General features: G+C 55.2%; 1 protein-coding gene across 1 annotated transcript; it reads right to left on the reverse strand.

Annotated features, from left to right (window-relative positions):
• Nucleotides 1–18837: 18837 nt before the first annotated feature.
• On the reverse strand, nucleotides 18838–26391 carry LDLRAD1 (low density lipoprotein receptor class A domain containing 1). The gene is made up of 6 exons (XM_062190083.1): nucleotides 26371–26391; nucleotides 25808–25862; nucleotides 23074–23202; nucleotides 21045–21182; nucleotides 19929–20057; nucleotides 18838–18986 (listed from the first exon to the last, which is right to left on the reverse strand). Exons 1-6 carry the CDS (start codon nucleotides 26389–26391, stop codon nucleotides 18838–18840), a joined length of 621 nt encoding a protein of 206 aa, XP_062046067.1.
• Nucleotides 26392–26505: the final 114 nt, after the last annotated feature.

Raw genomic sequence — 26505 nt, forward strand, 5'->3', positions numbered from 1 at the left:
CAGGTCATAGCAGAGAGCGGGATCAGAAGTAGAGCAGCTGGGACTGGAAATGGCGCCCGTATGGGATGCCGGCAGTACAGGCAGTGATGGCTTTACCCACTACACCACAGTACCACCCGCATTGCCTTCTTTAAAAAAAATAATGTGTATGTGTGTGTGTGTGTGTGTGTATGGCAGAGGGAGAGAGTACTCCCATACTCTGGTTTACTCAAATGGCCACAATACCTTACCAGGCCAAGGCAGGAGCCTTGAACTCCATCCTGGGCTCCCACTTGGGTAGCAGGGGCCCAAGCACTTGAGCCATCTTCTGCTGCCTTCTCAGGTACACAAACAGGAAGCTGGATCGGAAGCAAAGTAGTGGAGACCTAAGCCGGCTCTCTGATGTGGCTTAACCTGCTGTGCCAAAATGCCAGTTCCCTGCATTACTTTCTTAAATAATTATTCCCACTTATTAAAATCCTGACTGTTAAGTGAACCACAGGAATCTTCGCGTTAGACAAGAACCTGAGACCAGTGACTTGCCTGAGAAAGAGGCAGAGGCTCCTTTCTTCGTTGAGATGAACTTCTGCTGGAAAGGGCCGGTTGTAAATGTGTGAGGCTTTGAAAGCCGTAGGCTTCTGTGGCAGCTACTCAGCCCTGCGTGTGAAGCACAAAAGCAGCCATAGACAGTGCATAACGCGTGTCGCTGTACTCCAGGTTTCATTTACAAAAACAAGGGGCTCACTGGAGTACCTTGTGTGCCATGGTTTGTCAACCTCTGCCTTGAATCAGTTATTTTTTTAAAAAAGATTTATTTATTTATGTGAAAGAGTTACACAGAGAGATGAGAGGCAGAGGAAGGTCTTTTATCCAATGGCTCACTCCCCAATTGGCTGCAACAGCCAGAGCTACACCAATCTGGAACCAGGAGCCTCTAACAGGTCTCCCTCTCTGCGGGTACAGGGGCCCAAGGACCTGGGCCATCTTTTATTGCTTTCCCAGGCCATGGCAGAGAGCTGGGTTGGAAGTGGAGCAGCTGGGACTTGAACTGGCACCCATATAGGATGCAGGCGTCTCAGGCCAGGGCATTAACCCGCTGCACCACAGCGCCAGCCCCCGAATCAGTTATTTTGTAAACGTTAATGCACTCACAAATCACTTGGAGATCTTGTTAAAATGCAGATTTTGATTGAGTAGGGCCTAAGATTCAGCATTTCTAACTGGTGGCCGGCGGGCACCAGTGCTGCTCATTTGTGGGCCACCATGAGTAGCAAAGCACTAGACTTTCACTGGCCAATACCACAGCCCTGGCTACATAGATCTTATTTTAAGATTTATTTATTTATAAAAGAGTTAGAGACACAGATCCATCTGCTGGTTCACTCTCCAAATGGCTGCATCAGCCAGAGCTGGGCCAGGCCAAAGCCAGGAGCCTAGAATCCCATGTGCATTTCCCACATGGGTGGCAGGGGCCCAACTTGGGCCATCTTCAGCTGCTTTCCCAGGGACGTTAACAGGGAAGTGAATCGGAAGTGAAGCAGCCAGGACTCAAACTGGTGTTCCTCGGGTGGCATCTCAGGCAGTGGCTTAACTTAATTCTGTGCCACAATGCCAGCTCCTTCCCCTGGATGCATTGAGTACCTGAAATCTGGCTAGGCCAAATTGAAATGTGTTATAAAATGCCCACTGGAGGGGCTGGTGCTGTGGCCTAGTGGGTAAAGCTGCCTCTTGCAGTATTGGCATCTCATATGGACTCTGGTTTGAGTCTTGGCTGCTCCACTTTCAATCCAGCTCTCTACTATGGCCTGGGAAAGCAGTGGAAGATGGCCCAAGTCCTTGGTTCCCTGCACCTGCATGAGAGACCTCGGAAGAGGCTCAAGGCTCCTGGCTTCAGATCAGCACAGCTGCAGCCATTGTGGCCATCTGGGGAGTGAACCAGCAGATGGAAGACCTCTCTGTCTCTGTCTCTCTCTCTCTCTCTCTCTCTCTGCCTTTGCCTCTCCGTAACTCTGCCTTTCAAATAAATAAATAAAACTTAAAAGGCCAGCACCGCGGCACAATAGGCTAATCCTCCACCTGCGGCGCCGGCACACCGGGTTCTAGTCCCGGTCAGGGCGCCGGATTCTGTCCCGGTTGCCCCTCTTCCAGGCCAGCTCTCTGCTGTGGCCAGGGAGTGCAGTGGAGGATGGGACTTGGGCCCTGCACCCGCATGGGAGACCAAGAAGAAGCACCTGGCTCCTGCCTTCGGATCAGTGCAATGCGCCGGCCGCGGCGGCCATTGGAGGGTGAACCAATGGCAAAAGGAACACCTTTCTCTCTCTCTCTCTCTCTCTCTCTCTCTCACTGTCCACTCTGCCTGTCAAAAAAAAAAAAAAAAACTTAAAAAAAGAAAAAAAGACTACCCACTGGATTAGTGGTTAGGGTTAGGGTTAGGGTTAGGGTTACCTGAATCAGACTTAGGACCCAAAAGTGTAAGTGAAATACCATGGTGTTTAATACTGATTACTTGTTAAAATGGCAGTGGAAAGTAATTACACCTGTTTTTATTTTTGGAATGTGGCTAGAAAAGTTAAAATCAGACAATTTGTGGTGTGGGTTGTGCTTCTGTTGGACAGTGGTGCCCCAGACCACATCCGTCTTTAGAAGGTGAACTAATGGGGCCGGCGCCGTGGCTCACTTGGTTAATCCTCTGCCTGTGGTGCCAGCATCCCTTATGGGCGCCGGATTCTGTCCCGGTTGCTCCTCTTCCAGTCCAGCTCTCTGCTGTGGCCCGGGAGGGCAGTGGAGGATGGCCCAGGTCCTTGTGCCCTGCACCCCATGGGAGACCAGGAGAAGCACCTGGCTCCTGGCTTCAGATTGGCGCAGTGCCGGCCATAGCGGCCTTTTGGGGGGTAAACCAACGGAAGGAAGACCTTTCTGTCTCTCTCTGTCTATAACTCTACCTGTCAAATAAAAAAAAAAAAGAAGAAGAAGAAGGTGAACTAGGTAAACTAGAAGCTGGGTTACTGCCAAGTCAAAGTAAAGGAGAAAATACCTCAAGAAATTGAGAACACTGGTTCAACATTTGGAAATGCCATGGAGCTCAGCCTGGATTTTAATAAATGTACCTCTTGGACCAGATTGGTGTTTTACTTGATATTCAGAGCTAGGCAAGGTGCTACTTCCATCATGGTGATCTGCTACCTGGGATCTTATCAAAAGCCCTGATTTCAGAAATTTGTAAAATGAAAAAGGTAAGCACTGTGAAGATTTTTTTTTCCTTTGCAAAAGTAAAGTTGATTGTTTAAAAAATGTCATTTGGGTGGACACCCTGCCAAGTCACCATAGCAAATAAAGAGGCAGCCTCACTTGTCAAACTCGAATACATTGTAGTCAGACTCGAGTCTGATCCCACCCCCACACCATCTCCCCTTGGTGCCTGTAGTGCATTGTGGCGTCAGTGTCATCTGGAGCGGCTCCCACTGTGACGCAGCAGGTAAAGGCACCGCCTGTGATGCTGGCAGCCCACATGGGTGCCGGCTCGTGTCCTGGCTGCCCTTCTTCCAATCCAGTTCTGGGCTAATGGTCTGAGAAAACAGCCATTACACCCACGTGGGAGCCTGGGAAGAAGCTCCTGGTTCCTGGCTTCAGCCTGGCCACTGCGGCCATCTGAGGAGTGAACCAGCAGATGGAAGACCTCTCCGTCTCTCCCTCTCTGCTCACTCTGCCTTTTTTTTTTTTTTTTTTTGGACAGGCAGAGTGGATAGTGAGAGAGAGAGAGAGACAGAGAGAAAGGTCTTCCTTTTGCCGTTGGTTCACCCTCCAATGGCCGCTGCGGCCGGCGCATCTCGCTGATCCGAAGCCAGGAGCCAGGTGCTTCTCCTGGTCTCCCATGCGGGTGCAGGGCCCAAGCACTTGGGCCATCCTCCACTGCCTTCCCGGGCCATAGCAGAGAGCTGGCCTGGAAGAGGGGCAACCGGGATAGAATCCGGCGCCCCGACCGGGACTAGAACCCGGTGTGCCGGCGCCGCAAGGTGGAGGATTAGCCTGTTAAGCCACGGCGCCGGCCTCACTCTGCCTTTCAAATAAGTAAATTTAACAACAACAAAAGTGGCCTCTGGAGTTACTCCTCGAACACTGTGCCCGTTCTGATCACGTTGGAAGGCAGATCTTCCTTCCACAGCGGCCTCCTCAGAGCAGCTTCGGATTGTAACACAGTGTACACTGAAACTCAGATTTCATTTTTCTTGAATCCTTTTCCTCAAGGCTCACATTCTTCTCTGCTGGGGATTCAAACATTGAGTTCATTCCTGTCTCCAAAATGGAGTTACTGAAGTCTGCCTTTGTTTTAGTGATGTTGTGTGTTAGTGATTGAGGTAAGAATTTATGACTCGTGTAAGACAGATGGGGTGATTTCCAAGTGTGTTTAACTTACATGTGAGGATAAAGCTATTTTTTTTTAAAGATTTTATTTATTGGAGCCGGTGCTGTGGTGCAGCAGGTTAAAATCCTGACCTGCAGTGCCAGCATCCCATAAGGGCACCGGATTGAGTCCTGGCTGCTCCACTTCCAATCCAGCTCCCTGCTAATGCACCTGGGAAAGCAGTGGAAGATGGCCCAAGTGCTTGGCCCCCTGCACCCACGTGGAAGTCCTGGAAGAAGCTCCTAGCTTTGGATCAGCCCAGCTCTGGCCATTGTGGCCATTTGAGGGGTGAACCAGCAAATGGAAGACTTCTCTCTATGTCTCTCCCTCTCTCTGTAACTCTACCTCTCAAGTAAATAAATAAATTTTTAAAGGAGGGAAGGCTGCCTAATTCCATAATCAAGAGTGAATGAATTAGTGGTCTCCAAAGGAGTCCCTTGGACTCTACCCTAGAGCCTTCTGAGGAATTTTTTTAATGAAAATTCTTGTATCCTACCCATATTTACTGAATCAGAGTCTTTGTGAGAATCGACAGTAAGCCAATTTTTTCTTTTCATGCATTCGCCAAAAACAAACACGCAAACAAAAACCCTGAGCTATTTATTTGAAAAGTGTGGAACACTTAGCATGGACCAACTGCTGGGGACTCAACACTGAGTGGAACAGAAAGCAGCATTTGCCTTTTTTTTTTTTTTTTTTGACAGAGTGGAGAGTGAGAGAGAGACAGAGAGAAAGGTCTTCCTTTTCCATTAGTTCACTCCCCAGTGGCCGCTGCGGCCAGCGCACCGCGCTGATCCGAAGCCAGGAGCCAGGTGCTTCTCCTGGTCTCCCATGCGGGTGCAGGGCCCAAGGACTTGGGCCATCCTCCACTGCACTCCTGGGCCACAGCAGAGAGCTGGACAGGAAGAGTAGCGACCGGGACAGAATCCAGGGTACCGGCGCCACAGGCAGAGGATTAGCCTATTGAGCCGCGGCGCCAGCCAGCATTTGCTTTTAAGATGCTCAGATCCTGGGGGGGGGGGGGGGGGGCGCTGTGGCGTAGTGGGTAAAGCTGCCGCCTGCAGTGCCGGCATCCCTTCTGGGCGCTGCTTCAAGTCCCGGTTGCTCCACTTCCGATCCAGCTCTCTGCTGTGGCCTGGGAAAGTAGGAGAAGATGACCCAAGTCCTTGGGCCCCTGCACCTGCATGGGAGACCCGGAAGAAACTCCCGGCTCCTGGCTTTGAATCACCTCAGCTCTGGCCATTGCAGCCAATTGGGGAGTGAACCAGCGGAGGGAAGACCTCTCTCTCTCTCTGTCTCTCTCTCTCTCTCTGTCTCTCCTTCTCTCTGTGTAACTCTGACTTTCAAATAAATAAATAAATCTTCAAAAAAGAAAAACAAAGATGCTGGGGTCCTAGCAGGAAGGAAGGAAACAGGACAGTCAGCCAACAAGCCAAGTTTGCACTTTAAGGACTGAAGAAAAGGGGCCAAGGTGGTAGGATATTGGGAGACGGATGAGGGTGGTCATTTCGGTTGGATGCATGGAGGGGTTACAGAGGGCGGCTGAGGAGCAATGAGAAGGGGCAAGTCCTGCAAACAGCTGGGGAGGAGGGGACAGCTCAGCACACCCAGGGGACAGGGCGGGGAGTGGATGCTGGAGGTGGAGATAAAACAAGAATGCACATATTATATGTTTAGAGGTGAAAATTTGTTAAAGCCTGACTGGGGAGGGGGGAGAACAAAACTAGAAATGTGTAAGAAAAAACTAAGAATATATAAAACAACCAAAACCCGACTGTAATAGGTTAGAGAGAATGGGAAGTGAGGAAATGGAGACCAGGACTACAGACAATTTGCAGACGTTTGTGTAAGGGAGTAAAACTTCCAATTTCCAGTTGCAACTAGGATCTTGGGGTCCTTCGTGAATTGTGAGTCACACGTGTTCAAAAATGAATTAGAAGAGGCCCCTCTGTGGGTCATTGCCCATTGTACTGGGCTACGCAATGCTTTCTTCCCAAGATGTCCAGGAATACATTCCAAGGTAACAGGCCCTTTGTTGCCAGTTGCCAGGTGTGATGAAGCAAAGGCGCCCAAGAATATCCTGCATTAGCCTGGTGGATCCAGGCAGGAGGATCAGAATCAAGAGTAGGAGAAGGGACGATGGAAGCAAGAGGTTGGAGCCATGCAAGGAAGGAGCCTGATCAGATCCTGAAAGAGGCAAGGCAATGGGGCCTCCCCGGAGCCTCCAGGCAGAGGGGACACACCAGGACGGGGAGGCCCAGCAGTGCTAAAGAGCGAGTGATATTTTCCCAATCGCAGGGACTGGGGAGCAGATTCCTCTCTGGTTCTGAGATTCTCCCCACTGCCCTAACAGTGTTAAACTGAGCTCCGGGCTGCTGGGAGTAAGCAGAAGTAGCACCAAGGGAATCCAAATAGAAGCCTTGGCTAGAAGGCCTAGCTCTGCCTCTAGTCCTTCCTTGGAAGGTGCTTTCGCAGCTTTGGTCTGGGAGTTAAATGAGGAAATAGCTTCAGAATAGATTTCTAAGAATATTCTGGCAGTGTTAAGTGCTACCTAGGTCCTCATCAGTAAAGGGTGATGGCCCAGCTTCCCTGGCCACTTTAACACCCATCTTTTGTCACCTGTGCCATTTGAAAGTCAGCCTTAGCCCCAGGTTGGTCGTTCTTACTATACCAGGTGTTGCACCTCCACCACACCTGAACCTCTCAACTGGAGAAAAGAGATTACGTTCTGGATTCCTCGGTTGGCCTGACCAGGCCATTTTGACATCTACTGCAAAGGGCTTATTCCAAGTTTCCGTAGCAGAAGTCTCGGCACCTCTCTCTCTCTCTCTCTCTCTCCTCTCAGAGAAAGTTCTCTGGCCCAGCAGGATGAGCTGTAACTGGGAACCAGGCTGCAGTCCAGGTTCTGCCACCTGCCAGCAAATCTCTTCTCCTCCCTGGGTCTTCATTTCGTCCCATGTGGAAAAGAAGACAGTACACGTTGCTTGGTAGAACTGTTGTTGGAATTCAATGATAGGGATGTGAGGAAAAGTGTGCTCAACTCTAAAGCCTAAGGCAGACGTTACCGAATTCTAATGATTTCTTCAGAGAATCCTAGCACCTTGTCACAGCTCACCGCTTTACAGAGGGAAGCTGAGCAGAGAGAAGCTGACTCCCTGGGATGGTTACATGGTGCCCAGTTGTTTGGTCGACACCAGTCCAGATGTTGCTGTGGGAGGATTTTGTAGGTGAGCATATTTGAAGTAGGGCAGATCACCCTCCAACATGTGGGTGAGCCCCGGCCAATCCGTTGAAGGCCTTGAGAGAGAAGAAGAGGGAATTCTGCCCAAGCACTTGGGCCATCTTCCACTGCTTTCCCAGGCACATTAGCAGGGAGCTGGATCAGAAGTGGAGCAGCCGGGACTCGAACCAGTGGCCCTAAGGGATGCCAGTGTCACAGGTGGTTGCTTAACGGGCTCTGCCAAAACGCCAGTCCCTAGGAGGAAATTTCTAAAGTCACAACGCTTGGGAGGGGGAGAAAGGTGCTTCTCTTCAAGTGTTCTGATGCTGGGAGGTGACTCGGAGGCAGGGCTGGCTCATAGATGATCCAGACCTCAGAGTGTGGGATTGTTCCCGTCCAGGCTTGTCAGGTGTTCCTAATCAACTTGAAGGCATTTGTGACGTGGTCAAAAAGGAAATTCAAAAGGAATCATGCCATGTACTGCTGATGAGATGAAGAGAAAGGGGTAGCGTGAGTTAGCAAAATGCCGCACCTGGCAAGCACTGTGGCCCTCGCCAAGGAAATCACTGAGCCAGGTCGTGGAGCAGTGGTTTCCAGAAGTTGGCAATGGCCAGCTGGGGAGCCGTGGAAGTGCATTCTGCTTCTGGAGCGCTGGCCGGGGTTAGCACGTGTGCTTCACACAAGCCGACCCTCCGTCCCTCCAGTCACGGGGCGCGTCCCAGCACGCCTCTTGGAGAAACGGGATGACGTTGGTGGGAGGAGGGAGACAGTAACCCTCCAACTTGGGGCCGGTGCTGTGACGTAGCAGGTTAAGCCTCCGCCTGCGACACTGGCATCCTGTATGAGTGAGTCCCAGCTGCTCCACTTCTGATCCAGCTCCCTGCTAATGTGCCTGGGAAGGCAGTGGAAGATGGCCCTGCCACCCATTGTGAGACACCTGGATGAAGTTCCAAGCTCCCAGCCGTTGCAGCCATGTGAAGCGTGAACCAGATGGAAGATCCCTCTGTCTGTCTCTCCTTCTCTCTCTGTAACTCTGCCTTTTAAATCAATCTTTTAGAAAACATCCTCCAACTGAAGTGCTGAATTAGTAGCCACGTGTTTTGCAGATGGGGAAAAAAAAAAAAGGCTCATTGCTGTGATGGACATTCCAGGAAAGTCTGGGGGCAGGGGTGAATCCCAGGTCAGACTGGCTCCCATGTCCAGCGTTTTCCAGTGGCTCTGAGCAGGCTGAAATGGAGACCGTGGCAGGCCTAATCGCATTCTCTTCCCTCCTCCCACCCGGCAAACACACGAGGTGCAGGTCACCACGCCCGTCTTCATCCAGAGTGAAGTGGTGGTGCCCTGTGTCCTGGATGAACTAAGAACAAACCTGCGAGGCGTGGATCTCACGACCGAGTGGGGTAACTGAGAAAGCTGCACTGACAGTGTTTGTGGGCTCTGGCTCTCACGCTCATGTGTGGAAGCCCTAGTCCCCTGTGGGGTGGTATTTGGAGGTAGGGTCCTTAGGAGGTAATTGGAGTTGGATTAGGTCACAAGGGCAGAGCTCCCACGATGGAATTAAATGTTCTTATAAAGAGAGGAAGAGGGACTGGTGTTGCTGTGCAGTGGGTTAAGTCCCGGCTTACGACACCTGTATCCCATATTGTAGTACCACTTCAAGTCCTGGCTACTCTACTTCAGATCCAGCCCCTGCTAATGTATCTGGGAAGGCAGCAGAAGATGGCTCCTGTCACCCAAGTGGGAGACCCAAATGGAGTTCCGGACTCCTGGCTTGGCCTGGCTCAGTCTGAGCCATTGCAGCCATTTGGGGAGTGAACCAGCAGATGGAAGACCTATCTCCTCTCTCTGTATCTCTGCCTTTCAAATAAATAAAAAATATTTTTAAAAAAGATTTATTTGAAAGTCAGAGAGAGAGGGAGATGGAAAGACAGAAAGAGAGATCTTCTAGCTGCTAGTTCACTCCCAGGATGGCCCCATGGCCAGAGTTGGGCCAGGCCTAAGGCCAGGAGCCAGCAGGTGGTGGCTTTACCAGGTACTCCACAACACTGTCCCCAGGACAGGGATTTCTGAAGAGAAAATGTAGCAGAGCCCACAGACTCCCTGAAGTGAAGTGATTAGCAGGAGCGGGGGAAAGCAAGGCAGCAGCCAGAGTTCACAGGACAGAGTGCGGGAGAGGAGGATGTGGCCAGTGGGAGAGCCACAGAGACATTCCACAGTGCCCAGCCAAGCGCTGTCAGCTCCCCCACGCCAGGGAAAGAACCGGGGTCCTGACAGACTCACGGGTTGGGAAGAGCCTCGTTATCCTCAGGGTAGTGGGGATGGCATTCAAAGAGCCTTGCCCCAGTAGTGGGCAAGAGTTAATCCTAGGTAATAATCTTTTAAATAAGGATTTAATGTTTATTTGGCAGAGTGAGAGAGAGAGAGATCCATTGGTTTACTCCTCAAGTGGCCCAACAGCTGGTGCTGGGCCAGGCTGAAGCCAGGAGCCTGGAACTCCATCTGGGTCTCCCACTTGGTGGCAAGGGCCCAAGTACTTGGGTCATCTTCTGCTGCCCATTCGAGTCCATTAATGGGAAGCTGAACTGGAAGTGGAGTAGCCAAGACTCATACCAGTGCTCTGATATGGTCACCAGTTCGAGACCCAGCTGCTCCACTTCCGATCCAGCTTGCTGCTAATCCACCTGGGAAAGCAGCAGCAAATGGCCCATGTGCTTGGGCCCCTGCACCCACATGGGAGACCCAGATAAAGCACCTACCTCCTGGCTTCGGACCAGCCCAACTCCGGCCACTGGGGCCATTTGAGGAATGAACCAGCAGATGGAAGATTCTCTTTCTGTCTCTCCCTCTCTCTCTCTCTCTCTGCCTTTCAAATAAATTAAACTTTTTTTTTTCAAAAAACTAAATATGATAGTTGCCCAGTTCTATGAAGATACTAAAAGTATGTTTTAAACAGGTGAATTTTATGGTACATAAATTATACTTCAATAAAGTTGTTAAATTAATACTCATTGTAAGAAGCAAGAAAATATATATAATGAGGAGAAAAATCAATAGATCTACATCAACTCAGAACTAATACAGAGGCTGGACTCAGCAGAAAGAGACATTGAAGGATATAATTGTGCTGTGTATGTGGAAACATTAAGGAAATTAAGTTAAGGAAATATATGGAAGATTTAAAAGACCCAAGTCCAACTCCTACAGATGAAGACAACATTTTCTAAGGTGAAATTAATGGCACATTAAATATTTCAGGAGAAAAAATGTAGTGAATTTGAAAACAGCAATAGAAAGTATTTAAAACAAAACACACAGAGGAGAAATAATGTGTAAAACATGAGTGAGGCATCAGTGAGCTGTGGAACCGCATCTTGAGCTGGCACTGTGTTATAGTGGGGGCTAAATCTCCACCTGCGGCACCAGCATCCCATGTGGGTGCTGGTTCAAATCCCAGCTGCTCCACTTCCGGTCTAGCTCCCTGCTGGTAGCCTGGGAAGGCCATGAAGGATGGCCCAGATGTTTGGGCCCTGCACCCACATGGAGACCCAGAAGAAGATCCTGGATCTGGCTTTGGATTGGCCCAGCTCCAGTCGTTGAGGCCATTTTGGGAGTGAACCAGTGAATGGAAGATCTCTCTCTCTCTCTTCACCCCTCCCCCGCAATGTGTCTGTTGCTTTGCCTCAACTAAGTAAATAAACCTTTAAAAAAAAAAAAAAAAGGAATAACATCTCGCAGCCCAGTGTGTATGTGTGTATCTGGAGACTTGGAAGGAGAGGAGAGAAAATGAAACAGGAGGATCTAAAGAAATAAGGATTAAATATTTTGCAGATTCAGAGCTGGCATTGTGGTGCAGTGAGTTAAGCCACTGCCTGCAATACTGGCATCCCATATGGGCACCAGTTCACATCCCAGGTGCTCCACTTCTGATCCAGCTCCCCACCAATGCTCCTGGGAAGGCAGTGGGAGATGGCCTAAGACCTAGGGCCCCTGCACCCACATGGGAGATCTGGATGGCTCCTGGCTCCTGGCTTCGGCCTGGCCCAGCCCTGGTCACTGGGGAGTGAACCAGCGGATGGAGAATCTCTGTCTCTCCCTCTTTCTGTAACTCTGCCTTTCAAATAAATTTTTTTTTTTTTTGACAGGCAGAGTGGACAGTGAGAGAGAGTCAGAGAGAAAGGTCTTCCTTTTGCCGTTGGTTCACCCTCCAATGGCCGCCGCAGTAGGCGCACTGCGGCCGGCGCACCGCGCTGATCCAATGGCAGGAGCCAGGTGCTTCTCCTGGTCTCCCATGGGGTGCAGGGCCCAAGCACTTGGGCCATCCTCCACTACACTCCCTGGCCACAGCAGAGAGCTGGCCTGGAAGAGGGGCAACCGGGACAGAATCCGGTGCCCCGACCGGGACTAGAACCCTGTGTGCCGGCGCCGCAAGGCGGAGGATTAGCCTAGTGAGCCGCGGCGCCGGCTCAAATAAATTTTTTAAAAATCTTTAAAAAAAGAGAAAAGGTTTTATTTTTGCAGATTTGGTGAAAACAAACCCAAGAAGCCCACGTATAAGACACATGAAAAAAAGAACACACCTAGGCACATATCATCACATTGTTCAAAACCAATATAAAGGTTTTTTTTTTTTTTAAAAAGAAGTTTACTCGGGGTCGGCACCATGGCTCACTTGGTTAATCCACCACCTGTGGCACCGGCATCCCACATGGGCGCCGGGTTCTAGTCTCGGTTGCTCCTCTTCCAGGCCAGCTCTCTGCTGTGGCCTGGGAAGGCAGTGGAGGATGGCCCAAGTGCTTGGGCCGTGCACCCACATGGGAGACCAGGAGGAAGCACCTGGCTCCTGATTGGCATAGCTCCGGCCATAGCGGCCATTTGGGGAGTGAACCAACAGAAGGAAGACCTTTCTCTGTCTCTCTCTCACTGTCTAACTCTATCTGTCAAATAAAAAAAAAAGTTTATTCATCTTAATAGGGAGGGAAGGAGAGAGAGAGAGAGAGAGAGAGAGAGAGAGAGAGAGAGAGAGAAGACAGTCTTCAGTCTGGTGGTTCATTTCCCAAATGCTTGCAACAGTCAGGGCTGGCTTGGGCGTTTGGGCTGAAGCCAGGAACCCAGAGCTCCATCTTGGTCTCACATGTGGATGGCAAGGACCTAAATACCTGAGCCACCAGCTGCTGCCTGCAGGGTGTACAGTAACCGGGAGCTGAACTGGAGGCAGAGTGGCCGGGACTCAGACCAGGCCCTCTGATACAGGAGGTGGGTTTCCCAAGCTACAACCCAACCCCTGGGCACGTGCCCACCCCAAGAAAATCTTAAAAACAGCCAAAGAAAAAAGGCACCTTTCACATAGGCCTAAAGGAACAGTAAACTTCTCAGCGAAGAACCTCTCTAGGGCACTGAAGGGATTTGCCACCAGCAGAGCCTCCTAGAGGAAGTCCTCGGGCAGAAGGAGGACGATGTCAGACAGGGATGTGATTCTGTGCGCGAACAGGAGAGCCCTGGGCGGAACCACGGGCTGAACGCACAACGTCTCCTTCCTGGTGTCTGAACGTCTCTGAAGGCGAGCGGCGGCTTGAATGTCAGCGGTGAGTTATAAAGTGTCACAGCAGTTGGACAGGGCTGGGAGGGGGCGTTGGAAGGGCAGGATTCTAGAATCTTCTCCCACTCACAGGAACGAAACGCGCCAACAGCACTGGGGTAGGGGCCAGGGATAAGTGAAAGGTTTGCACAGAAACCCCAGAGCACCTCCAGAGTGAAGCGCAGAGTTTTAGTTTATGAGCCGACACGGGGGTAACACGCAATGATAAACGGTATTTAACTCAGACAAAGTCATATAAAGGCGGGGAAGAGGGAACAAGGAACAGATGGGACAAAGAGAAAACAAACTGTGAGCACATTGAAACCGTATCCATGATCACATTAATCATAATGTCACCGTAAATGACCTTAATATCCCAATCAAAAGGCAGAAAACATTGCGAGGGTACCTGTAAAAACAGGGGCCAGCTAATGCACCTGGGAGGCCAGCAGAGGATGGTCCATGTGCTTGGGCCCCTAACCCAAGGCCACGGGGCTTTTATCCTACTTGTTCTTCTAGAAGGTTTATAGTTTTAGATTTTATAATTAGATCTAGGGGCACTGGTGCTGTGGCCTAGTGGGTTAAGCCTCCACGCCTGTAGTGCCGGCATCCCATATGGGCACTGGTTTGAGTCCTAGCTGCTCCACTTCTGATCCAACTCCCTGCTAATGTGCCTGGGAAAGCAGTGGAAGATGGCCCAAGTGCTTGGACCCCTGCACCTGTATCAGAGACCTGGAAGAAGCTCCTGGCTCCTGGTTTTGGATTGGCCCAGCCCCAGCCATTGCAGCCATTTGGGGAGTGAACCAGCAGATGGAAGACCTCTCTCTCTGTCTCTCCCTCTCTCTGTCTGTAACTCTGCCTCCAAAATAAATATATAAATCTTTATATATGTTATGTTATGCTATACATAATTAGATCTAGGAGACATTTTGGGTTAATTTTTGCATATGGTACAAGAAATAGGTCAAAATTATTTTTTTTCCTAAAGATTTATTTGAAAGGCAGAGTCACAGAGAGAGGGGGAGAGACCTTCCATCTGCTGATTCACTTTCTAAATGGCTGCATTGGCAAGGGTTAGACCAGAGCAAAGCCAGGATCCAGGAGTTTCATCCAGGTCTTCCACATGGGTGGCAGGGGCCCAAGTACTTGGGCCATCTTCTGCTTTCCCAGGCACATTAGCAGGGAGCTACATCAGAAGTGGAGCAGCCAGGACTCAAACAGGCACCCACATGGGATACCTGCATTGCAGATAATGGCTTAATCCATTGTACTACAAAACTGGCCCCTAGGCAATGCTTTTTTTAAAAATTATAACACCAAAAGCATGATTTATTTTAAAAATTTATATATTGGACTTAATCAAACTAAAAGCTTTCTGCTCTCTTTTTAAAAATATTTGTTTATTTATTTGAGAGGCAAAGATCTTCCATCTACGGGTTCACTCCTCAAATGGTTGCAACAGCCAGGCCAGGCCAGGCCAAAGCCAGGCACCAAGAACTCCATCCTAATCTCCCACATCTTCTGCCGCCTTCCCTGGCAGCAGAACAAAAACCCACAGACACCCACATTGCACATGGGAGTGCCTTGGCGCCTGGGGTTGAGTCCCAGTTCCATTCAGCCTCTTGCTGATGCAGACCCCGAGTGGCATAGGGGGTGGCTAAAGAGGTTGGGTGTCTTCTACTTACATGGGAGACCAGACTGAGATCCTGGCTCCTGGCTTCAACCTGGCCCAGCTTCAGCCGGTGTGGACGTCTGGGAAGTGAACCAGTAGGTGGAAGCTCTCTATCCATCTGTCTCTTCCTCTCTGCCTCTCCAACTTAATAGAACAGGGGTAGAAACTTATTATCCCATGGGTGTAACATTCTAGAAACGTGCAAACTCTTCTGTACTGATAACGTGAATCAGTGGTCGCCCAGCTGGAGGGGTGGGGGGAGGGGGTGTGGAGGGGGACTACCAAGGAGTAGAAGGAAACCTCTGAGGGTTTTCTCAGAGCAAGCTTACCTGTGGTTCCATTTTCTTGGGAACTTTTTGTCCCCTCCTAGGCAGATGTCAATTCATGACAGTGTATGCTTTAACATTTTGGCTTATTGTGTATCAAATGTACCTCAATCAGGCTGTTAAAAATAACCCTCATTGAACTGTATACCTGAGATCTGTGCATTTCACTGTATGTAATATATATAATTAATATATAATGATCATGTATGTACATAATTGTTTCCAAATGGACTCAGACCTGCACCAGGACCAGGAGTTGCTGGGGACCCTCAGAACTCTGGGCCGGGGCCTCCGCCCTCTGGGGAGAGGGGGTCCTCTTTTGCCAAAAGCCTGGCGGGGCCCTGAGCTCCTGGCTGGCTCGAAGGCCTGTGCCTCTGTGAGCGTAAGGCTGCAGGGAGAGTCTTCGGCAAACAGTGGCAGCAGACGGTTAAACCGGAGCAGATTTCCAGGCCGGTCCCTAGGGCCGAGCCTGAGCCACTTTAAATTCCATTAATCTATCCCCGCGTGTTTGCACAGCCAGGAACCTGTTGTACTGAAAGTACTGATCTCCGAGCTGGGGCCAGGCAGGCTGAGAGATGGCAAATATTGACGCTGGTTCCTGCTGCAGACGGCTCTGCCCACATGAGCCAGGGGAGGGGCCTGCCTGGCTGCCCTAGCACCCTCTACCCCGCACCTTCCAGAGGTGGCTGGTTCACTCCCAAAATGGCTGCAAAGGCTGGCTGGATTAGACCAAAACCAAGAACCAGGAGCTTCGACTGGGTCTCCCACGTGAGTACAGGGGCCCAAGTACTTGGGCCATCAGCAGGGAGCTAGATTGGAAGTGAGGCAGCCGGGACTCAAACCAATGCCTACTTGGGATGCCCGCATCGCAGGCGGCGGCTTAACCTACTGCACCACAACACCTGCTCCTTTCTGAAAGGAAGAACCAGTCAGCAAGGGGAGAACAAATGCCTGTCCCTTGGCCAACGACCACCTCCCGTTTGCAGGCTGAGGCCCCCTGGCCTGGGCTCCAGCTCTCCTCCTGGGGGGGCACCCAGCTGGGAGAGTGAAGCATCAGTAGGGGCTTGGCAGGCTCTGGATTTGCGCCTATCAAGGTGTAGTTCCTGGCTCTGCCTCTAAAAAGCTGTGTGATTTCAGGCAAGGCTGCTTGGTGTCTCTGTGCCTATGTAACGTGCAGGGCCCAGCCCAGGCTCCTGGAACGGTGGTCAGGAGGAGCAGAAGACAGAGACTGCTGAGCAAAGCCACAGGAAGTTTCTGGAAGGTTTGCAGTGCCAGGCACGGGCCAGACACCACTGAGTGTTGGCTCCTTATCACCCGGGGGAGCCTCCAGCGCTGCGCCTGGCCCTCCTTCTGCCTGGCGCTTTGCTGCTTGCAAGTGGCCCTGCTTCCTCCTGGTTGGCCAGCAAGGATCACGTGTGGGGAGGAACGCCTTAGAGGCACCCTACCTGCTGCAAACCTCTGCCAGCCCCTGTGGCCCCGTAGTCACGTGCCCTCTGCGCAGCCCAGAGCACAAGGCTCTCTGCACACTCCCAGCATCCTCCCTGCACTGCCCGGGAAGCCCCACCACACGCCCCTGTCCTGCCCTGCACTGGCCGGTCCACCTCTTCAACCTGGCAGGCCCTATCCCTGCTCCCCACCTGGCCCATTCCCAATCCTTTAAGTCCCTGCTCAGGCACCACCTCCTCCTAGAAGCCTTCCCTGATCTCCCTGGAGATAGCACAGAATGGTGAGCTGTCGTGGTCAGAGGCCAGATTTCACAGGGGCACACCTGACTCCACAGCCCTCGGTGAGCAGCCTCGCCTCTCCCCAACAGGTGTGTTGTGTTCTTTGGAAACAAAAGCTACTTCACAGAGATGTAGTTTGAGACCGCTGTGGCCCACTGCCCATGGGAGCCAGGCCTTGCTCTCTTCTCTCACCTCGTCACTGCTGTCCCCTCCCTGCCACCCTATGCTCTGGCCACAGGGGCCTGGTTGCCCAGCAGGGATGCCCTCCTCCCCCACCACTACCCTGGAGATCGTCCCAGCCCCCCAGAGCCGGCCAGAGCGCCGCCTCCTGGGGAGGGAAGGCTCCAGCAGGGTCATCAGAACAAAGGACGCCAGAGGACTCCTGCGGCTTGCGCTGCCCTTGCAGAGAGACTCCCAGAGGAGCCGGAGCCCAGGGCTGCCCATGCCTCAGGCAGGGTTCGAGGGGGCCTTGTTCCGGGAGCTGGTCCCTGGCTGGAGGGGGCCAGAAATGCACTTGTCCTAGCTCTGCAAGGTCCCTCCTTGCGGCCCTGCGCCCAGTATTTCCTGCTGTCCCACTTGCCCCTCCACGGTGCAAGGTGCCACCTCCTTAGGAGCCTCCCCCCTGGGGGCCAGCACTGGCCCGCGGCTCGGCCCGGCACGGTGTGCGGAGGCAGGGAAGGAACGGACGAGAGAGGCAGTGAAGGGACCGAAGCGCCGGGCTCTGGGCCGCCCCTTTTCTGTGTAGCTCTCACACGAGGGGCAGGTGTCTGGCTCAGTGGTGACGTCGGAGGGCCTGGCTCCTCTGCTTCCGATTCCAGTTTCCTGCTAATGGGCACCTAGGGAGGCAGCTGGTGGCGGCAGGCTTCTGGCTTCAGCCTGACCGGGCCCCTGCTGGTTCGGCTCTCTGGGGAGTGAAGCAGCAGATAGAAGAAAACTGACTTTGTCTTTCAGATAAAATTAAAAATAATGATATGAGGAGAAGGTTTGGAAACACAGAAGTCTGATACACAGCATCAATTCTATTGATTTCCGGGGGTGGGGCACATCTGTCTCCCTCGCCAGGAACCCTCCCGCTGGCCGGATCCCGGGGCCTCTTTCAGACCAAGGGAGGGACACTTGCTGAGGCGACCGCACCCCTGCCAGTGTATAGTCACGCTGGTGGCCAGTAGGGCCCCTGGGTGGGGCCTGTGCTGGCGTCCCATTGCCAGCCCTGACTCTGAATGGTCCCGGGCCATCATCTCCCTTGCTCCAGGCCTCAGTTTTGCCATCTGGCTAGTGGGGATGTCCATCCTGCCTGCCTGGGTGCTGCGAAGGCATGCAGAGAAGCAGCTGGACTCCAGGGCCGAATGTCGCCCCTAATGTGAGGAAAGCTGGGCGCCTGGGGTGGGGTGGGGGTGGAGCCCAGGGCGGGGCTGGGGGCGGGGCTGGGGCGGGGGAGGGGCATCCCAGTCCTTATCAGGCAGCGCGGCTTCCCAGCGTGGGACCACAGGGCCTGTCTGCCAGTGACTGGAAGCCCTGCGAGGGTAGCTCAGTTGAGAGAAATGCTAAAGTTGCCTGCAAGTCCAGTAACACCTGCCGCAGGTGCCAGATGGGCATGAGGTGGCCCTGCCCCCCTACTGCATCCCCCGTGGGGCTGCATCCAGGACCCAGAGCTCTCCCGAAGGGGGCCCAGCTCGGGAGCTACAAGCCTGTCTCAGAGCGGAAGAGCAGGATTCGCCCTTGGGCCCCAGGGACAGGCAGATTCCCCCATCTTTGTGAGAAGCTGTCTGGCCTGGTAGTGAGCTCCCTGTCACTGGAGGTGTGCAAGAAGAGGCTGTTCAGTAGGTGTGTAGATCCCACTACAGGTAAGGTGCGGAAGGCTCCTTCCTCCTCCCTTGCTCACGGTCACCAGCAGGGTAGTCGGCGCCACTCCATCGCTGGTCCTCAGCCTGCGCGGAGGCTAGAGGCCTGGACAGGAGTACTCGTCCGACCAGTCGGAGCAGTGCTGCACGTGGTCCCGGCACAGGCTCCTCGGGATACAGCTGCAGTACTTGAAGACGGTGGGCGGGCAGCGCCACCAGCCAGGGCCGCAGGGCGGGCACGCACTCACTGGGGAGAGAACAGCTGCTGGGTCCTGGTCCCTGTGTCCCAGGGCGTTCCCTAGCTCGGAACCCCGCCATAGCTCCCCAGACCCCGGCCCACGTGACACAAGCTGACTGTAATGCTGATCCTGCCGCGGTGACCTTGCTGGACCCGGCTGAGCCTCGGTCTCCTCCTTGGCTCCCGGCTGTTAGACAGCCACGGCAGGCAGGACTCACGGTTTAACAGGAGCACATCGCCTGCCCTGTGCTTTCTCCCGTCCACCCCCGGCTCCAGCCACACCAACCCACTAGGGCTCACTGAGGCGCCTCGCAGACTTCTCTCCGTTACCCTGCAGCCTGGGCCCCCTGTACTCCTCCTCGCCTACCCAGCCTCGGCCGCTTGGGGCCCTGCCTCTTTTCTAAGGCCTGCTGAATGCTGCTTCCTCCAAGAAGTCTCCCTTGATTCCTCCTGGGCTCTGGCACTTCCTTTTAGTGTAAGATGGGGTCCTGGGAGTAGGAATGTGCCTGAATTCTGGTGTCAGCCCCAGCTCCGACAGTGCTCAGAACGTGTTTGTTGATTGAACTTAGAGCAGACTAAGTGGTCCACGCCCATGGCCCCTGCCCTTCCCTCAGTGTAGTAAGTGCTTTCTCCCCTGGGAGCTTCTGTTGGCCAGCATGTGAAGTGGGCCGGGGCTTGATTGCCTGCTTCCCCCACAGGGCTGTGGGGAGGGGCAGAGATGAGAGAACTCAGGTTCAAGGCCCTCTCCTCCACCCTGGGTCCTCCTCCGTGCCCTCGCCGTGGCGTCCCCACCACAGAATGACGAACCTCCAGAAGGAGCCATGGGGGTGATAGTGAGCACCCCACCCCTAGGACCTGGGAAGGCGTGCAGCAGGTGGGACCCCCGAGACCCCCGGTCAGCCTCTATGCTCTGGCGCCCTGCCCCAGGCCAGCCTCTGCCCAGAGCCCCACCTGGGCTCAGCTCGTCCGAGCAGTCGCCACAGTGGTTGGTCCCGTCACACTTCTGGTCTGAGTAGATCCAGGAGGCTGGGTCCCCGCAGCGGGCCACAAGGAAGCCTGGGAGGCTGCGGGGTGCGTCTCCTGCAGAGGGAGCGACAGGGCACGGAGGAGTGGGGGTTCGGGTGTGGACTGGGGAGCAAGAGAGCTATCTCCGAATCTCTGCCCTGCAGCCGATGATCACGGGAGAGGGGTTAAACACGGCTCGCCCGGGCAGGCGGGGCTGATGGTGGGCAATTGGAGCCAGAGACAACCAGCCGCCGGCCATTCTGAGCTCTGGGCGAGGAAGACCTCACGCTGGGAGTGGCTGCTTCACGTGTAGTGAGCTCCCCATCCCAGCAGTATGCAAGCAGAGGCTGGGCAGCCACTGTCGGGCCCGATGGAGCTGACTGGGTGACTCAGGGTCTCCTCTGTACTGGAGGGTCTGTGCCGAACCGCCTACCCCCGGTCCCAATGTCCCCTGACCCCTCCCTCTTGTGGGTCCTGCCATTGACCCGAAGCTTCCATGCCTGCTCCAGGAGGCACGCCTCCTCTCCGTGGGAACTGTCGGCTCTCTCAGGCGTGGGACCAGGCCTTTCCAGTCACTCACCCCCTCATCCATTCAGCAACCCTGATTGCCCTCTGTGCCAGGCCCTGCAGCCCCACCATCAAGCAGACCAGGCCTGCCCCGGGGGGGTTCACAGCCTGACGGGGGTGGCAGAGGTGCCAATCGAGGGTGACAAACTACTGTCACTAGGGCTGAGACACAGGAAGGCTCAGGGGCTGTGGGAGCCCAATGGAAGGAGCTTGACCTAGTGTGGGAGTCAGGGAAGGCTTCCTGGAGGAGGTAACGCTTGAGCACTGCCTTGAGGATGAGTACAGGTTCTCCGAGAGTGGAGGTAACTCATGTGTGTGCATGGCTGGGAAAGGGTGGGGGCAGGTGTTCCTGGCTGGAGGTGACCCATCATCCGAGACACGTGGACACGAGGGTGTGAGGTATGTTCAGGGTCAGCGGAGCTTTGGTGTGGCTGCAGGGAGGGGCGGGGGCAGGTGACCCCTGGGGCCGGGGCCGGGACTGGGGCAGATACTCACGGCACAAGGCCTCATCCTCGTCCTCGCCGTGGGTACAGGTGCGGACGCCATCACAGACCCCACTGGCCGGGATGCAGCTCCTCCGGTCGTGGCACAGGAAGCCCGTCCTATTTGTCCGTGTCACACAGGCCTGGGCCCCTGAATGGCGGGGGACAGGGGAGTCTGACAGTCAAAGAGGGTGCTCACAAGGGTGTCACTTGGCTAGGCAGACGTCAGACTTGCGCAGGTTCCCTCCTTGGAGCACCCCCTAGCGGAGCTGGGGCAGGGGCTGGGCAGGGGGCAAACCTAGGACCCTGGACCGAGCGGTGCAGGTGGGGTTTGAGCCCCAGCTCTGCCCCCTTCCCGCTGCTTGGCCTCGGGCAGATGACCTGAGCTCTCAGAGCCTCTGTTGCTTTGCCGGCCAGTAGGGACCATAGCGCCTCCCCACTGAACTGCAGTGGGGAGCAAATGGATGGGTACATGGCCAGGAGTGCCTCTCCTTGCTGAGACCACGCCACACCTCGCAGCCGCCTGCCGGGGCCACGCTGCGTTCCGTGAAGCGGCCCTTGCCATGCACCTGCCGGCGCCAGTTCGAGTGCAGTCAGCGCCCCTTCCCTCCGCGCCCAACTTTACTGCCTGCACAGCACTGACCCGTGTTCATTCCACTGGGCCCCAAACTCCCCTGAAAACTCTCATCAGCCGCCGTGGGGGAATAGGAGACCCTCCCCTAGGCTGCCTCAAGGAGTTAAAGGAGAGAAATGGGCGGATGAGCTGGGCGGCCCCCCCAGACCCACATGTGCACACAGGTACTGAGTGGGGGTGAGAGCACCTTTGTGTCCTGCGCACGGTAACCCTGTCTTGGTCCTCAGACCAGCCTGGGCTGCTGGAGGGAGCTGGCTCTCAGGGGCGCTGGTGTTGTCACACACACACACACACACACACACTCCCACACAGACAGGTATGTACACTCACAGACCCCTGCACACACTGGCACACGCGTGTAGATGTGTGTCATCGCACAGACACGCACGCAGGCGCAGGCACAGGCACGTGGGCGTGTGACTGCAGCCCACATGTGCCCCGCCCAGGCTGGGACAGACTGTGAATGTTACCTCCTCCCCCACCTCCTTCCCTTCCACCTGCCCTGCCTGGCTATGAAATGATCACTCAGAGAGGAGAGAAGGTGACCCTAGCCCCCAGCTTACGCCCTTCCATGGCTCCTGGACCACAACCCCCTCCCCGGGGCAGCCTTGGAGGCCCCGGGCTCCCAGCTCACCCACTGCCCCAGCCACTGGTGTCCACACGCCTTCCCTGCTGGTCCTCACGCCTCCTCCCTCCCCGGGAACTGCACACATGCTGTTCCCTGTGCCTGAGTGGCTTGTCCTGACACTCCCTCCACCAACCACTCCCCTCTTTCCCCTCATGCTCAGTGCCCTGTGGCTTCTCCAAGGGCCACCCTGCCTCCGAGACTGGACCAGAGCCGCTGCCCCAGACTCAGCCCTCCCACTAGCCTGGTCTGAGTGTGCTACTCAGAGGGACGTCATGGCTGGTAGCCACTGAGGCCGGGTTGCTGGAATGTACTGGACACGGCCTTGATCTCTGGGGTGGAGACAGGTGCACAGGTGGATGAGACCTCCCAGGGGGACTGGGGCAAGGTGAGAGCAAGTGTGGGGAGACAAGGCTCCTAACCCAACCTGGGGCTCAAGGAAGGCTTCCTGGAGGAGACGACTCCAGAGGCAGAGCCTCTCGATAAACCCGCATCACAGGTATGCAAATGGAGGCTCAGAGTCACACACAAGGGGACCTCAGAATGCTCACGGAAAACAAAACTAAAAGATACATTTATTTTGGTGCAAATATTTTTTGAGCTCCATGCATGGTTTTTTCATCATGCACACTCTATAGAGCCCCCGTGTGTTTGTGGGTGTACAGGAGTCTGTCCAAAGTCACTTCGTGGAGAAGCCCGGCGGGCTCAGGACTCCTGCACCTGTGGCCCCTTGGCTCTCCCCTGCTGACCCCCTTCCCCCACCTCCCGCCGCCGACCCCAGACCTGGCGTGCGTGGCGGGAGTCCGAGGACGATGGCCAGCGCGACGAGGGCAGCGAGAGTCGCCAGCAGGAGCAGCAGAGAGGCCGAGAGGCAGGCCCCCCGGCGTGAGCAGCAGAGGGGGCTGCAGTCTGCTGTGAGGGAGACACGGGCATGGGCGCCAGGGCTGGGGCCCTGGGGTCCCTCAGCCCCGCCCCCGCCCCCTGCCGGCCGCCCCTTCCCCTCAGATGGGCTGGGGCAGGGACACCTTTGCACCGCTCTGTGCCTCTGTCCGGAGTCAGCCCTCGCCAGGTGCCCGGCCGTGGCCTGGGCCTCTGCTCCACACCCCAGCCTCCCATCCACCTCCTCAGGACACAGGCAGGGGCAGACACAGGTGGCTCCAGCCCCTACCACAGGGCAGAAAACCCAAGTCCTTCATAGCCAGGAATTTTGCTTGTCAAAACAACCCTTTATTATTACTGATGAAGAACCTGCAGCTCGGAGGGGATATCCCCGCCTGTGGGGCTGGCATGCGAGTCCCTGCCTGAAGCTACAACCCAGGCCTTTCCACACGTCTGGCTGCTTGTCCGCTTGGGAGCCCACCAGGCTGCTGGCTGCCTTCCAGCGGGGCCACGGGGAGTCCCTTCACTTCCATGTGCCTCAGTTTCCTCAGGTGGAAAGTGAGGCTCACAGGAGCTACCCCGGCGTTTGCCAAGAGTCCGGGGTGTGGGAGGGGGTCTGCATGGAGCTGTGGCCCAGGCGCACCTGCCATGTGCTGAGCTCCATTCTAACCACAGTAGAACAGCAGTGACTGTGGCCACCTCTGCTCTTGCAGGCCTGTCCTTTGCTCTTTGAATTCTCCCTTGCTTGCAAAACAAGGGAAGAAAGCCTCCCTGGGGACCCACTGGGCGCCCTGCTCTGCAGAGAGCACAGAAGTAGCCGTCACTGTGGCCCTTGTCCTTAGGAGCAAGGGGCGGGCACAGATGAGGGAGAGCGTGAGCTACGTCCTGTCCGCGTCTCAGGCCTGCGGAGAAAGGGGCAGGAGCACGTCTCACTGATGCCTGTGATGGCAGAGTCCAGGCCAGAGGCAGGCACACAGTAGGTGCTTTGTAAGTGCTTAGAGCACAGGCTGCCCCAGAGGTCAGGGAGACAAGAGCAGGCCCCCAGTTTGCATCCGCGTGGGTCATTTTCATTCAAGCCCCTCCTAGTTGCCCGGAGCTGCCTCCAGGCAGACCGTGCCCAGGTGCTGCCAGCCCCAAGCGCCGGGTCAGTGCAGTGAAGAAGCAGGGGCCAGGTGCCGGAGGGGGGGGGCGCTCTGGGCAGGTGGGGGAGGGCAGAGTGAGGGCGTGGAAGGAGGAAAGGCCTGATGGGTGGCATGCAGCCAGGATTGGGGGATGGGGAACAGGAAGTGGCCTGGCATGGGTGGAGCCCAGGATGGGTGTGCACGCGGAGAGGAGACAGTGGGCGATGCAGACCAATCTAAATCAGAGCATCTGGTACAGCAGGTTAAGCTGTGTCCACGAGGCTAGCATCCCCTATGTGCTCCCGGTCACGTCCCGGCTGCCCGGCTTCGGATCCAGCTCCCTGCCTGGGAAAGCAGTGGATATTGACTCAAGTGCTTGGGTCTCTGCCACCACATGGGAGACCAGAATGGAGTTCCTGCTCCTGGCTTTGGTCTGGCCCAGCCCTGGCCATTTAGAGGGAAGATCTCCCTCTCTGTCTCTGTCTCTCTGTGCCTTTCAAATGAATACGTAGATCTTTAAAGATAAGTTAGTAAAATAGATGATTCCCACAGCCTGGGTCAGCGGCTCCCGGGTCTGTTGGCAAACACAGGTTCACTCAGGTAACCAGGGAGACGGCGTGTCGCTGGGCCAGCAGAGGCCGCTCCTCCAATACTTGTGTGGCTTGGCCAGCCGTGTGCAAGGTGGAGTCACAAGAGAGACTTGAGACGTTGTACTACTGAGCTGGACGCCCTCGGTGGCCAAGCCTCTCCCTGGAGCTGGAGCCGGAGCTAGAGGGGAGGGCCTCTGCTCCACACCCACACGCACCACGAGCCCGCACCTGGAAATCCACAAACACCAGCCTGAAGCAACAAGGGCACTGGGGTGCTACCACCAGAAGGGCTGTGCTGCCTAACCTCGGAATTCGAGACCCGCACCCCCCCAAGCCCCAAAGCTCCCTCCCAGCTCTATGACCTTGGCCTGGCTGCCTAACTTCATGGCTTCAGCTGTTCCTGCCCACAACAGGGCCCCCCTCTCAGAGGGGTCCTGAGGGTTGAAAGAGACCCTGTGGTGCCAGGTACACAGTAGGGGCTTGATCCTAGCGGCTGGCAGCGTCACCTCGCTGGGGCTCTTTCCTCCTTGCTGCAACGTGGGCTGAGACGGGACATATGGGAGACGCCCCATCAGTGAAGGTACGGAGCGCTGTCCTAGCCACACAGTGAGTCTGCGGGGTTAGCAGGCGCTAAAGAAGCGTGTGATCCTGACTCACATCGTCCCTCAGAGGTAAAGAGAACTGCCCAGGTCACCCACGGACTCAAGCTCTTTCCTTGCTGCTACAGGTGGGTACTGCGTGCACTGTCAGCACCTGAGCGATAGGCGGCGCGTAGCAGGTGCTCAGTAAGTAAGTGACTGTGGACCTGGCTGGCAGGGACGCTGGGAGAAGAGGACACCACAGTGGGAGGCAGAGGTCTGGGGCCCCGCAGAGCCCCAGCCCAGCTTCAGGCAGCCCCCCTGGGGATGGGGAGCGCCCGCCTTTTACCTTCCCCTCTAGAGAGTGTTTTGGTCCCAGCAGCAGCGTTGCCAGTGCCATCTCCCTGCCAAGAGAACAGAGCAGGGGGTGTACTTGGGTAAGGGGGTCAGCAGCCTCAGGGGTCACGGACAGCCTCAGATGGAACCACTGGACCCTCCTAACGCGGGGTGCTAATCGCCCTAAGTCACTCTGACTGTGTCACAGTTACACACCTGTCCCTCGATGCCCCATGCTGGGAGCGCCATTTCTTCCACTGCCTGCCTGCCACACGTCCACCCCTCAAACCTGCCCAGGCAGCTCCCCAGCGAGGCTTCCTCTGATCTCCTAACATCGCCCACTCCCCCGGACCCTGTGCACCTGCACCACCCCTGCCCTGGCTTCCTCCCAGCACTCATCATTGAACTGTCCAGCTGTTTCACGTGTGGGGGCTGACACCTGGGAGTGAGCCCCTGGGGCATGGTGGGGACTGGTTCACCTCAGTGGCTGGGGCAGGTGCAGTCTTACCCTGGCTCCTTTCCTGCCCTCACCTGAGTTTGCTTCCTGCATCAGGAGCTACGCAGGGCCGCACTTACCTGGGGGAAGACCTTGTTCATGTTTCCAGCTCTCAGCGTCCAGTCTCCAGGGACCCAGTGCAGGTTCCCTCCCTTGTCACCAGGGGCAGCCTGGAGGAGGGACCTGGCCCTGGCCACGCCCTCCCAGGCAGAGGA

Source organism: Lepus europaeus, chromosome 5, assembly GCF_033115175.1.
Source record: "Lepus europaeus isolate LE1 chromosome 5, mLepTim1.pri, whole genome shotgun sequence".
Classification (NCBI taxonomy): Eukaryota; Metazoa; Chordata; class Mammalia; order Lagomorpha; family Leporidae; genus Lepus; species Lepus europaeus.